This window comes from Camelus bactrianus, chromosome 6, assembly GCF_048773025.1.
Source record: "Camelus bactrianus isolate YW-2024 breed Bactrian camel chromosome 6, ASM4877302v1, whole genome shotgun sequence".
NCBI classification, from domain to species: Eukaryota; Metazoa; Chordata; class Mammalia; order Artiodactyla; family Camelidae; genus Camelus; species Camelus bactrianus.
This window is the reverse complement of record NC_133544.1, coordinates 10,876,908-10,889,777: the sequence shown is the minus strand read 5'-3', so window position 1 is coordinate 10,889,777 and position 12,870 is coordinate 10,876,908. Positions and strand designations below refer to the sequence as shown.

At 50.3% G+C, this 12,870-nt stretch overlaps 1 protein-coding gene across 3 annotated transcripts in view; it reads left to right on the top strand.

Annotated features, from left to right (window-relative positions):
• The window catches only part of RIN3 (Ras and Rab interactor 3), a 104,483-nt gene that overhangs the window by 58,222 nt on the left and 33,391 nt on the right, over window positions 1-12,870 (top strand). For all 3 annotated transcript variants that reach the window (XR_012507414.1, XM_074365110.1, XM_074365111.1), the window contains exon 4: window positions 9,763-9,835. Coding sequence is in view for 2 of the 3 variants with exons in the window: in XM_074365110.1 (XP_074221211.1) it covers window positions 9,763-9,835 (73 nt within the window). In the remaining variant the exon portion in view is untranslated. The remainder of the gene's footprint in view (window positions 1-9,762; window positions 9,836-12,870) is intronic.

Genomic DNA, 12,870 nt, shown 5'->3' with positions numbered 1-12,870 from the left:
GGTCATGGACTCTGAGTCCTGGTGGACACTCTTGTCTTCCATTCAGTTCCATTCCAGCACTGATGTCGGGCACCCGCTGTGTGCTAGATGCGGGCATCCACAGCGCTCTGGGCTCTGGCCAGTTGTCCCAGGAGCACAGACTGGTCCTATCTCTGGAGCCGGGTTTCTGACACTCAGAACTCTTGCCTTTTGGAGCTGGATCATCCTTTGCAATGGGGGGCTGTCCTGTGTGCTGTTGTCTCCTGGGTCTCTGCCCACTCGATGTCAGAAGTACCCTTCCATGCCCCCAGCAGCCTAAGATGCCTCCTGGCACTGCCAGATGTGCCCTGGGGGACAGATGTGCTCCTGGTTGAGGCTGTGCCATCCAGTGCTGCAGCCATGAGCCACATGAGACTCCTGAACACTACAGATGTGGGGAGTCTGAACTGAGATGTCTGTAAGTGTAAAATACACACCAGATTTTGAAGACTTCATGTGAAAAAAAGACTATATGTCTCAGTCCTCTTTTTATCTTTATGGTTTGTTGAGATGATACTATTTTGGATATATTGGGTTAAATAGAATACATTGATAAGATTCATTTTATTTGTTTCTGTTTACTATTTCTAACGGGACTATGAGAAAATTTTAAATTGCACATGTTGTCTACTGGACAACAGAGTCTGGAGAGCCAACAGCCTGGCGTGCTGGGTGGGAGCAGGGGCTGCAGAGTCAGGCTCGCCTAAGGCCCCATCCTGGTACTGCTGCCCAGCTCTGTGACCTTTGGTGAGCTGCTTAACCTCTGTGGGTCTCACGGCTCTCACAAGTGGCAACCACTTTCTTCTAGACCACAGATCAAAGTTCCCAAACTCTGGGGTGGGATGAACTTTGTGAGATCCCAAAGTTGAGGCTGGGTTGTTTTCTGGGCTGGGGGGGATGTTTCGTGATGTGTCCTCGGGTGGCACTCGGATGTCTTGTCATCAGGGTGGTGCCCTGGGCCACCTCCCTTTCCTCCTGTCCCTTCTGCTCCCAGAGAGAGCAGTGTGTTTCCATGATGGGTATGTGCCAAGAGCCCTCCTCACCCCTACAGTCCTAGCAGAGCAGCAGGTGATTGCCTCACAGACTGGCAGCTCGTGCCCTGTGGGTAGTTGAAGTCTCCAGGACAGCGGGCCTCTGCTGGGCACCTCTCCTCCACCTCTCCCTGCTCCTTCTCCCCAAACACCTCCCCGTCTGCTGGTGCTTTATTAAGTCTTCCCTGACACTTGGCAATTTGCTCTTCTGTCCAATGTCGCCCCTTCTGTTTTGGCATCTGAACCTATAAATAGTTCCCAGGCAAAGTCCCATCTGCATTGTGACAGTTCGTTCTGTATTGCTTCTCCTAGACTGAAATCCTCATCCACACGGTCGCTATATATGGAAGAGCATCATCCAAGAAAAGGAATCTTTTATTACAGCTTGAACAGTGTGGTGGCAGTTGCTGCAGCTGCGACTGCCAGTGTGGGATCAGAGGTGACGCTTTCAATAACAGCTAGCCCCGTTAAGCGTCTGATGTGATCCAGGCAAGGTCCTGGGTCTGGGAAAGAAGGAAGATGTCCCCTGCTTTCCAGGGGCTTCATCCTGGGCCAGAGTCAGGCCTGCAAACACATCACGATGTGATGCAATCATGCTCTAAAGTGGAGTGTGTGTGCAGTGCCGGGGCCCAAGGGAGGAGAGCATAGTTCTGCCCAAGAAGGCTTCTCTGAGAGTAACGCAGAGGCTGCCTGGTGAACAGAGGAAGAAACGGTAGTCCCTGAGAAGGAGTCTCTGCTAGCTGACAGGTGGAGCAGACACACTGAGTGCATTTTGGTATGAAGCACTGGGATGCCTTCCTCCCGCCCATGCCAACTCTGCTGAACAAAAGGTGCCTAATATACCAGGCTCCCAGGCTGCTGGCACCTGGTCATGACTGTGGCCGTGTCCTCGGGCCAGTTACTTACACTCTCTGAGCCTCAGTTTCCTTGCCTATAAAGTGAAGATAATGGAGTTGTCATGATGATTAGAAGTATGGAGGCTAGCACACAGTCGGCACTTGGTAAATGATAGATGATATTATTATTGTTGTTTTTGTTAAAACTTTGAAAATGATAGCCCTCTGTTACTAATCAGGAGGCTCAAATCTGTACAAAGCCCACATTGGGAAGTTGGAAGAACAGGGCAGAACAACAGCAGTCCAGGATCAGAATCTAGATTCCAGAGAGCACGAGGATCAGAATCTGGAAAACACCTAGAATAAGTAAGCATCCTCTTTCATAGAATGATGATATGCCTTCTCTGGGCCTCAGTTTCCCCATCTGCACAATGAGGGAGGTTGGACCAGAGCTGTCTCTGAGGGCCCTTTCATTCTGGCTTTCAGTGGTTCCCCATCCACTGGGAGGGACACTTGGGTGTCCTAGTCTTGAGTCTCTAGTCTGAGCAAACTTTGAGTGCAGTAGAGAACTCAGTAAAAAGGCGTTGCTGTGCCTTTTTCATCCTAAAATTCTTAAGATGAAATCAAGAGGAGATTGCTCCTTATGCCAAGAATAACCGGCAAAGATAGCCATGGCTCATACCCATGGCTGCTGTGGACAGTTGTACAGCTTGTGCACTGACTAGAGGTGCCTGGTAGGTGAGTTGAGTGAGGGATGAAATTCAGCTGGTGTTCTGCTTGTCAGGTTGTGCAGTTCAGTACAGGGCTGCATCCACCTGGAGGAGGAGGCATCTCTCTGCTCCCTTGTCAAGCCCTATAACGGGGCATTGGGAGCATTTGGAAGCAGGTACCCACCTGGACCATTGGTAACAGCCAGGGAGAGAGACGAGGAACTGTTCCTGGCACATTTTCAAATCAGCATCCTCTTCCAGGTCCCTGAGCCCTAACTCGCTCCCCTGCCCTCCACTCCCCATCCCAGACCTTCCAGACCTCTGTGTTATAATAGAGGCTGCTATTCCTCACTCAGGGCCTCTCTGTGGGTACCACTCAGCCTCTGGACAGTGAGCTGGAGTGCCCTGGAGAGCCTCGGTTACCCTTACCCTCACTTGGCAGTTAGACAAAGCAAGTTGCAGAGAACTGAAGGCTTTGGTCTCTGGGCATGTGATCGGTGGAACCGGGAACCCGCACCTGGCCGGTATTGTCCAGGTTTGGGCTTTGTCTGGAATGGGAACAAGAATTTGCCCCGCCTAGGTGCTCCAATCCTTGTAAGGTTGAGCAGCAAGTCTGCTCCAAGGACGTAGGTGACCTGCTGCCCACATGGGACTGTTTGTTCTGACTTCTCCTGGCAGCTCTAACTTCTGTTGGAACCAGCACCTCCAGAAGCCCTGGTCTAGCAGAGCCCTTCCTTCAGGCAGGGGGAGACCTGTTCTCCCATTTCCCAGGTGACACGGTCACACCGCAACCTCATCTTGAAGCAAGTGGGCACCAGAGCTGGGCCTGGGACCACGGGGTCCCCTGGACTCCAGAGAAATCACTGCTGTCCCCACTTCCACCTCTGGGAACAGGGGAAGTAGTTTTCATGTGTTGCAGAAAATTGGGCCTGTTGATAGTAGCAAACAGTCCTTTTTTTTTTTTTTAACTGAAGTATAGTTGGTTTACAGTATTGCATTAGTTTCTGATGTACAGCATAGTGATTCAGTTATGCATACGTATGTATATTCTTTTTCATTATAGCTATAGGCTATTATGGGCTACTGAGTATAGTTCCCTGAGCTATACAGAAGGGCCTTGTTTATGTATTCTGTATAGTAGCTTGTATCTGCTAATCCTAAACTCCTAATTTATCCTTCCCCGCTCTTTTCCCTTCTGTAACTGTAAGTTTGCAAATAGTCCTTTTTCCACTTCAGCCACAAACTGTCCAGCTGGTGGTTCCCGCAGCAAGCATGGTGTTGCCAGGCAGCAGTAGGTCCCACCAGCCAGAAGGCAGCTGTGACCTCCTAAGTGGGGAAGGAGCCAGGGGTGCGGGTTTTGGGAGGGGCACATGGAAGAGTGGGCCCGGCCCCACCTGTCCAGCCCTGCAGGTGGCCCTCCCTCCTCCTCCCCAGCTGTGAGCCACTCCCCAGCCTCTTGTCACACTGGCTTTTTATCCTCAGGGTCTGCACGCCTGGCCTCCCCCGTCGGGAACCCAGCTTGGCCATCTAGTGCTTCTTTTAGGAAGTGAGATCCAAATCCTTTAGGATCTGTCTGCCAGCCCACTCAGAGTGATAGGTTTTGGGGAAGGTTGGGTCAACAGTGTAACTCAAGGCTTTTGGGTGGGGCCCCTTTCCAGGCCCACCCATGTTCCCCCCAGCCAGGTATGATGGCTTTTTCTCTCCAAAAGTGAGCCTACTGAGAAGTCCAGGAATCCACCTCTCCTGCCAGCACTGGTCCCTCCTGCTTCCCTCTGGGGACGCTTTCCTCCTGCGGCAGTTCTCATCCCTGTCTGGTGCTCATTCCGTAAACGCACACGCTGAGGCCTGGCTAGCGCAGGGTGTTTCTTCCTTAGGTAACATCAGTGAATGCCTCTCCCACCCCCACCCAACCCAACTGTCAGTCATCCAGAGTGGGCTGGTTGTTTTGAATCTCTCCCCCAAGAAGGAGTTTCAGGTAGGTCCTGTGGCCAATATTGGCAGATTCCCTGTCACCCTGCTGACTGTGAGGCTTCCTCTCAATTTCTAAATATGTTTCCCCTGATTCCTACAGAGTATGAGCACAATAAATATTTGTCAATGAGTGAACATATAATGTCCCAGCTAAAGAGTGACCCTGCCCCTGCCCTTCAAATGCAGGTCACAACCAGAAATTTATTAACAATGCCTGTCATCCACCAAAACGTGTTTGAACAGAGGTCTCAGGTTAATAAGGCCATCTGCCAACACGGAAGGCGAGTTTGCGTTTCTTGAACGCCCCGTACACTTCACAATTTTAATAGCCCTTGGCAAGATGTTTCTCTCGTCCGCGTCACCACGTGACCATCTTTTCCTCATCAAAGCCCAGGGTCAGGCTTAGGTGAACAAATGCTCATCTTTCATTTGTTAGCAAGGACAAATCAGACCCTAAAGAAGGTACATGCCAATGCCATTCTCTGCTTACAGTGAACATGACATAAAACGGGTTCTCACTTGTCAAATTCACCTTAGTCACTAGGAACGTGTGGTAATTAAAGCCAGGCGAGGCTGGAGTTTACCTTTGAACTCTCTAAGAAGAAAATGTCTGCTCAGGGACGTAATAGTGTCAATAAGACTGCAGAGGGGACTTTGGTCGAGTGAGAACAGGAACTGGTTCAAGGCCCATTGTACTTTAAGTATAACAACAGATACTACCAAACGCAAAGAAGAGTTGACCATTAATTGAAGCAGATTGGAAATCTCTCTATTGAGTCATTTATGTAACACCAGTCGAGTACTCGCTATTTTGCAGACAAACTTGGACAGCATTTATTTTTTCATTCTTAAAATAAATATTTGAAAGACCCTGTTGGAGGATAAAAGGACAAGTTCCAGCTGGGAGAAAATATTTGCAATTCATGCATCTGACAAAGAAGCTTTATATGTAGAGCTTTAAAGAACTCCCAAGACTCAACATTAAAAACAAGTAACCCAAATAAAAATGAGCAAAAGATCCAAATAGACATTTTTCCAAAGAATGTATACAAATGGCCAAAAAGCGCATGAATATATACTTGACATCACTAATCCTGAGGGAAATGCAAATCAAAACCTCAGTGACATACCAGTTTGCACCCACTAGGATGGTTCTAATCAAAAAGACAGAGAAAGTACTGGCAAAGGTGTGGAGAAACTTGAACCCTCATACATTGCTAGTGGGAATGTGAAATGGTGTGGTTGCTTTGAACAACAGTCTGGCAGTTTCTTAAACGTATAGAGTTACCACTAGATCCAGGAATTTCACTTCTAGATATACGCTTAAGACAAATGAAAACATATGTCCACATAAAAATGTGTACACAAATGTTTAAAGCAGTATTTATTATTTGTAGTAGCCAAAAAGTGGAAGCAACCCAAATTTCCATCAATGATGAATTGATAAACAAAATGAGGTCTAGCCATACAACAGACTATTATTCAGCCATAAAGAGGAGTGAAGTGCGGACTCTGCTACAACGTGGACATGGGGGAACACTGAAAACATGATGCTAAATGAAAGAAGCCAGACCCAAAGGACCACGTGTTATATGATTCCATGTATATGAAAAGTCCAGAATAGGGAAGTCCAGAGGGACAGAAAGTAGATGAGTGGTTTCCAGAAGCTAGGAGGATGGAGGACTGGCAAGTGACTGCTGATGGCTACAGGGTTTCTTTGGAGGATAATGAACATGTTCTAAACATGTGGTGATGGCTGCACAACTCTGTGAATACACTAAAATCGTTGAATTGTGTGCTTCAGGTTGGTGAATTGTATGGTGTGTGAATGATGGCTAAATAAAACTGTTTTTAAAAACTCTCAACATTAAAAAAAAAACTATCCAGTCAGAAAATGGGAAAAGTCATGAATAGACACCTCAGCAAAGAGGATGTACACATGAAAGGATGTTCAACATCTTTTTGAAATGCAAATTAGACAATGCAAATTAAAACCACAAGGAGATCTCACCCTGCACCTATCAGAATGGCCAAAATAAAAAATAGTGACAACAGCAAACTGGCGATCGTGGGGAGAAGCCAAATCACCCTGACATCGCTGGTTGGTATGTAAAATAGTACGGCTGGCCACCTGGGAGAGTAGTTTGGCCGTTCCTTTGAAAACGGAGGATGGACTTACCATGTGACCGAGCAGTTGCAGTCTTGGGCACGTATCCCGGAGAAAGGAAAACATATTTTCATGCAGAAACGTGGACACAAATGTCCCACAGCAGCTATGTGTGTGATAACTAAAAACTGGAAACTCCCAGATGCCCTTCAGCGGGAGAATGATCAAGGAAACTATGGCACATCCAGACCATAGGTTACTACTCAGCACTAAAACGGAACAGAGATATTGATTCACTCAACAGCTTGGATGACCCTTGAGGAAATTATGCTGCGTGGGAAAAAGCCAATCCCAAAGGATATGTACTGTGTGACTCCATTTATGGGACACTCACACAATAACATAATCACAGAGATGAAAACAGATTAGCGGTTGCCAGGGGTTGGGGTGGATGTGGCTATAAAGGGGGAGCACATGGAGCTCGTGCTGGTGGGACAGTGAAATATCTTGATTGAGGTGGTGATTACAGGCAGCTACACGTGGGATAAAATTACATAGAGCCGCACCAACACGCATACGCACGTAAAACTGATGGAATCTGAATGAGCTCTGTGCATTGCACCAAGCTCAGTTTCTTCGTTTTGATATTGCCCTCTATTTACATACGACGATCTTGCCACTGGGGGGGCCTGGGTGAAGGGTGCAGAGGACCTCTCTGTACATCTCTGCAACTTCCTGTGAACCTGTAAGTATTCCAAAAGAAAACATTTTCTAAATAAATAATTATACGAATATTCGAGAGCCAGCAATGTGCTCAACCTGACTGCACCGTGCTGGGCGCCGTGCATGTGACCGGCAGAGTGAGACCTGGGGCTTCTACTCCTTTGGGTCTCCCTCCCATACAGGCATCTAGCAAACATTTATTGATGTCCCAGACTGCATGCCGCACACCGTGCTGGGTGCTGAGGGAGACTCAGCTGTGGGCACCGCCCGGGCCCTGGTGTGCAGACACCCCCCCCCCCCACTAGTGTGACCTCGGTGTGATGGGATGCTTTTCCCTTTCTCAGGCCAGGGGAGGTGTAGGTAGGAGGTGGGGACCGGGGGCCAGGGCAGAAGAGGCCTGGTTACAAAGAAGCAAACGTGAGCCTTGGTCGTCATATGTGCTTTGACAAATCCACAGTTTTCACAGTAAAAAAAAAAAAAAAGGTGGTTGGGCTACTCTGACTAGAACTATGCTTGGCCTCAGGCTACAAAAATGAATGAGCCCTGGTCCTAGAACCCAATGGGCGGACCAGAGTGGGGAAGCTAAGTCTAAAGGAACTGTGGGCTTTATAGAAAGTGCCAGGGGCACAGGAGAGGGAGGCACTGACCATCTTAAAGGTTTCATCTGTGTCTGCAAAGGTTAGACCATGTCCCAGTGGTGAAGGAAGCTGCTAATTGTTGAGCAGGCCCAGCGTAGGAGGCTACGCTTTTTGCTGCGTCACCACTAATCCTCCTTGGAGGATTCATGAGAAAGGTCTTTACGTCCCCATTTTACAGATGGAGGGCTCTCTCTACCTCTCCCAGCTCCTGGAGGTCTTTTGGTCCCAGACTCCCTTGGCCCTTTGGGGCTACTTCCTGTGGCGGGTGGTGCACCAAATGCTAGCACTAGGTGGTGCTGTGGGCTGCCCCACGGCTATTAACTCTCTGTGGAAATTCCACACGCTGATGTTTCTTAGACCTCAGTCATTTGCGGGCATCTTCCGAGTACCTCTGAATACTATAATCTACTTAATATTTTTCTTTAAACTCCCTTTAAAATTTTTTACATCTATCCTAATGGGAAACCATTATCTCTTTGCCATAAATAGATGATGAATGTAATTTTTTAAAACATCATGTTAACTAGAGTGCATAGTATATGGAAAGAAGGAAAGTAGTGAAGTAAAGCTATTAGAACAAAACAGGTTGATTTGTATATCCCCTATGACCATCTCACAGGCCACCAATGCAGCAGAGTGCCGTCCTAAGCTTTGAAAGCAGGACAGGAGGCTGATGTCACTTAGATGCATGAGTGTTTAGGGTTGGAAGGGCTCCTTCCCTTTTCAAGTGGAGGAACTGCGGCGCTGAGAGGGGAAGGGATGGACCCTGAGTCACACTGTCTATCCCAGGGTCAGACTAGGCCCAGAACCCGGGTCCTGCCTCCCCCTCCACCACACGGACACTAGAAGAACCTCCGGAAGTTGGATTGAAGAGTGATGCACACGTGTTTCTCAGCCCCTCTGTTGCCTAGGAAAGTTCCCTGGGGGGTCCCAAGTGCAGGGAGCATCACCTGTGGGGCGTGTGGACCCCTGGGATGAGCGTCAGGAGGGGCCGAGTGGGTGGCTGTGAGACTCCTGAAGAGCAGCGTGCTCAGCTTCTCTGGGTCCCTGGCCCCAGGCTCTGCAGCTGGGAAAGACGCAGTGCCACGCTTTCCTCTGGCCACTCCACCCCGGGTTCCGGCACTCACCGCCACATCCTGGCAAGGAGCCATGTCCACCCTGGGGTGGGCTCTTGGGCAAATGCTCCCATCCCTCTTCCTTGTCAGAGCTGGAAAGTATTGGGGTCACGCACACTGTCGGATTACTTGTGCAGCCAAATCAAGTGAGGTTCTAACAGGTCCTAGGGTTCTTGGGTGAAAGGTCCACACCCCTGGACCAGTGAATCTCCCGGAAGCCACGGCAGAACAGGGGAACTGTCTTCCTGCTGTCCCCGCACAGTCCTCAGAATTGGCAAGTGGAGATGACCCTGAATGTTTAATTTTAATGTTAATGTTTTTAAATTCTGCTCAATTCTCTAGAATTAAGCTTTCTGTGAGCCTTCTGTGTTATTTTGCCCAAAATCATGAGTGTGTGTTAGTTAAGATAACATCAGCTGCTATAATAGGCCTCTGAAATCTCAGTGGATTAACCCCACGGAGTTTGTTTTCATTTCCTTGTGGTTCAGTCGGCTGATGTGTATGTGGCTGCAGCGGGCCAGGCACTGTGGTGGGCGCAGGACCCACAGCGACCCGGGACCCTCCTCCCCTCTGACAGCGACACTCATCTAAGGCCTCTGTCATCTCTCCTCAGTATTGTACCTGGAAGGCTCGGTTCTTGTGTTTGAGGACATCTTCAGACTGATCGCATTCTACTGTGTCAGTAGGTAAGTGGAGCTGGCCTCACAGAAGGGCATCTGGTTGCAACAGATGGCCATGCAACCTTGGGTGGGGGTAGGGGTGTCACAGGGAAGTCCCCACAGGGAAGGGTGCAGCCCACAGGATGCAGAGAGAGGGGACGGTCTCCTGGCTTCGCCCTGGTAACCACTGGGGAGGTGTTGGCTCTACTGCTTTCTTAGACTGGTGGGTAAAGGCCCCTCCCACACCACCACCTGCCCCCGTGGCTCACTGCCCATCACCCCTGCATTCCAGCTTTCAGGACAGCTTGGAGTCCTGCGTAGACCTGACTCACTCCATTGGTGGGGTTATAGGAGGAACTTCTGTAGGGGCAGCAGGCAGGGCTGATACCCCTCCGTGGGAAAGGGTTGTGATTATTAAGCAGCTGCTGGGTAGAGTGGGTGTCTGGTAACCACCCTCAGGGCTGCTCTATTTATTCATAACTGGTTGCAGGTCAACAGGAATTTTAGAAATATATTTTGGTGCTTGAGGCCAGTGGCTTAAGCTACAGGACTTGACAAGGGCTGGGCAGGATATCTTGGGGTCCAGGGCCCCAGGCCCGCTTCAGAGAGACCATTCATGCTGCCTCTGGTGAAAACCACACTCAACCCAGAATACTCCTCCCACCCACCAGGACCTCCCTGGGCCCCACGGGCAGAACAGGTAATGCTGATAAGAAGTTGCTAGCAGCTGCTGCCTGGCGAGGGCTCTCCGGGCACCCAGAGCTGTACTAAGGGTTTTACATGCATTATCTTTTTCAATCTTGCAAACAGTTCCACGAGCTAAGTACTCTTGTTAGTCTCACTTTACAGATGAGGAAGCTGAGACCTAGAGAAGCAACTCAGTCAAGGTCATGAGCCTGGTAAATGGCAGTATGGAGGTTCAAGGTAGACAAAGCTCCAAGGTCCATGATCTTTGCTGCAGCCACCCCACTGTGTGCATTCCACGTTAATTCTGATGACCTGGCACGTCCTTCTAGGACCACAAAGCAAAGCATCAGAGACTCCCTGGCCCCTTTGTGCATTATGATATGTCAAGCTCTTGGAGTCAGAGCTGTTTCCTGTTAGAAGTCAACCTTGGTAGAAGGTGCTTAGCTTAGTGTTTGGCACAAACTAGGTGCTTTGAGTGAATGAATGATGACATAATGGCAGAGCGCATTAATCTTAATCCCTCAACTTCCTCTTCTGTAAAATGGGAACAGTAATACCCAGTCCATAGATGCTGGAGGAAGAAATGAGATAAAGGGACAGCACACTGCCTGACACCCAATAGATGCCCTGGTTCTAATTCCATGGGTTGGGCCATGGGAGGGTGTGCTGGGGCCGCAACTTCACCTGTGTGCCGTGGTCACCAAACTCACCACTGTCACCACCCAACCTTCCCTCCTCTGGCTGCTATTTCTCCATGTTCCAGAAAAGCAGGTGCCTGCTCACCTGCCCCTAAATGCTCAGGTCACAAGACACAGAGCCTGGCATTCCTGTATTTGGGAGGGAGGGTGTCAGCTCCAGGGCCACCTCTCAGGAGTGAGATGCTGCTGGAGGAGGAGCCTGGGGCTGGGCGTGGAGACCCCGTATCTGGCTGTGTGACCTTGGGCAAGTCACCGACCTCTCCTGGCCCCTGTTGCCTCATTTATCATGGGGATGGGAGTCAAGATGGAACCCCCGAGGGCTAGAGCTCTGTGGTTCTATAATTCTAAGATCTGAATGAGCAGCCTCCTTCAGAACCAAACGCCCGGAGGCCACAAGAGGTGAACCAGAGATGCGCATTTCAGGTGCCTTCATGTCACCTGCAGGGCCCTGCACAGATGAGCATTTTGATAAAGGCTAAACATCCAGGTGATAAACACCAGTCCTGGCTCTGAGACAGGGCCTGCTCCCCGTGGGCACGCCCAGCCCCTGTGTCCAGGGCTGGGTGCCTCCCCATTGAGCTCATCCCCGGCGGGAGCGTGGCCCAGCCCTGAGATGGCCCATGCGGCGTAATGAAGACGTCACCAGAGCAGGAGGGCACTAGGGCACTAGGGCACTAGGGGGCATGTGCTGTGCTTCTCCGGCAGCCTCTGCCCACCTCCAGACCCAGCACTGAGAACCCCTGGGCATGGATCTCGAAAGCTGCATCTTTAGCAGCTCCCCCACTGGATTCTGATCCAGACTTAACTCATACAAAGGTATTAATGCCTACCCATAGGGTTGCTGTGATACAGTAATAGTAGTAGTAGGAGTAATAATAATATCAAGTGACGTAAGGCCTAAACCGGGTCACACCCAGCCCAGGACTTGGCACAGAGTAGATGCTCAGCGGACACCCCCATCCTCTGTGTGCTTCTCCTCGCTGGGAAGCGGCGGCCCCTGTGTCAAGTGCTGAACTGGGAGATGTTTAGGGGAGCAGACGCGTATGAAATCCTTGAACACTGGGTCGTGGAGAAGGAGGAGGTCCATGGTGCAGCCTTGAAGGATACGTGAAATCCCAGTAGACACAGGTGGAGGGGACGAAGGGGGCGTTCCCTCTATGCAGAGCTCAGAGGTGGGAATGAGCAAGGCACGCTCACTGCCGGAAAATCGATGTGACCTTTTGGGAAGCAACGAGGAGGCCCCAAGGGCAAGGGGAGGATCTGGGGGACAGGACTGCGGAGCAGGCTGGGGAGGCAGAGCAGGGCCAGGCTAGGGATGGCCCCGGATGCCTGCATCCACAGCCACCACTGCAGTGTCTTGGGCAGCACATGGAGAGGATCGGGGAGAGGTGTTGGAGATTGTCCTGGTGGTGGGAGGGTGGGCACCAGACAAGCTGAGCAACCCTGCTGGCCCTCACAGTAGACACAGTGACCGAGGGACTTTGGAAACCCCACTGGCAGGCCAGACAGCCAACCAACCAGGTAAACAGAAGCAACACGAAGATGAATTCCGCTACCCTTCAAAATTAGAGATTGGAGTAGTGGTGACAGGGCAGGGCCTGAGGTGGGGATGGAGCACTGGTCCATTCTGGGTCCAGGCCTGGCCTGCCTGGAGGGGCTGATGGGGGCCGACAAGAG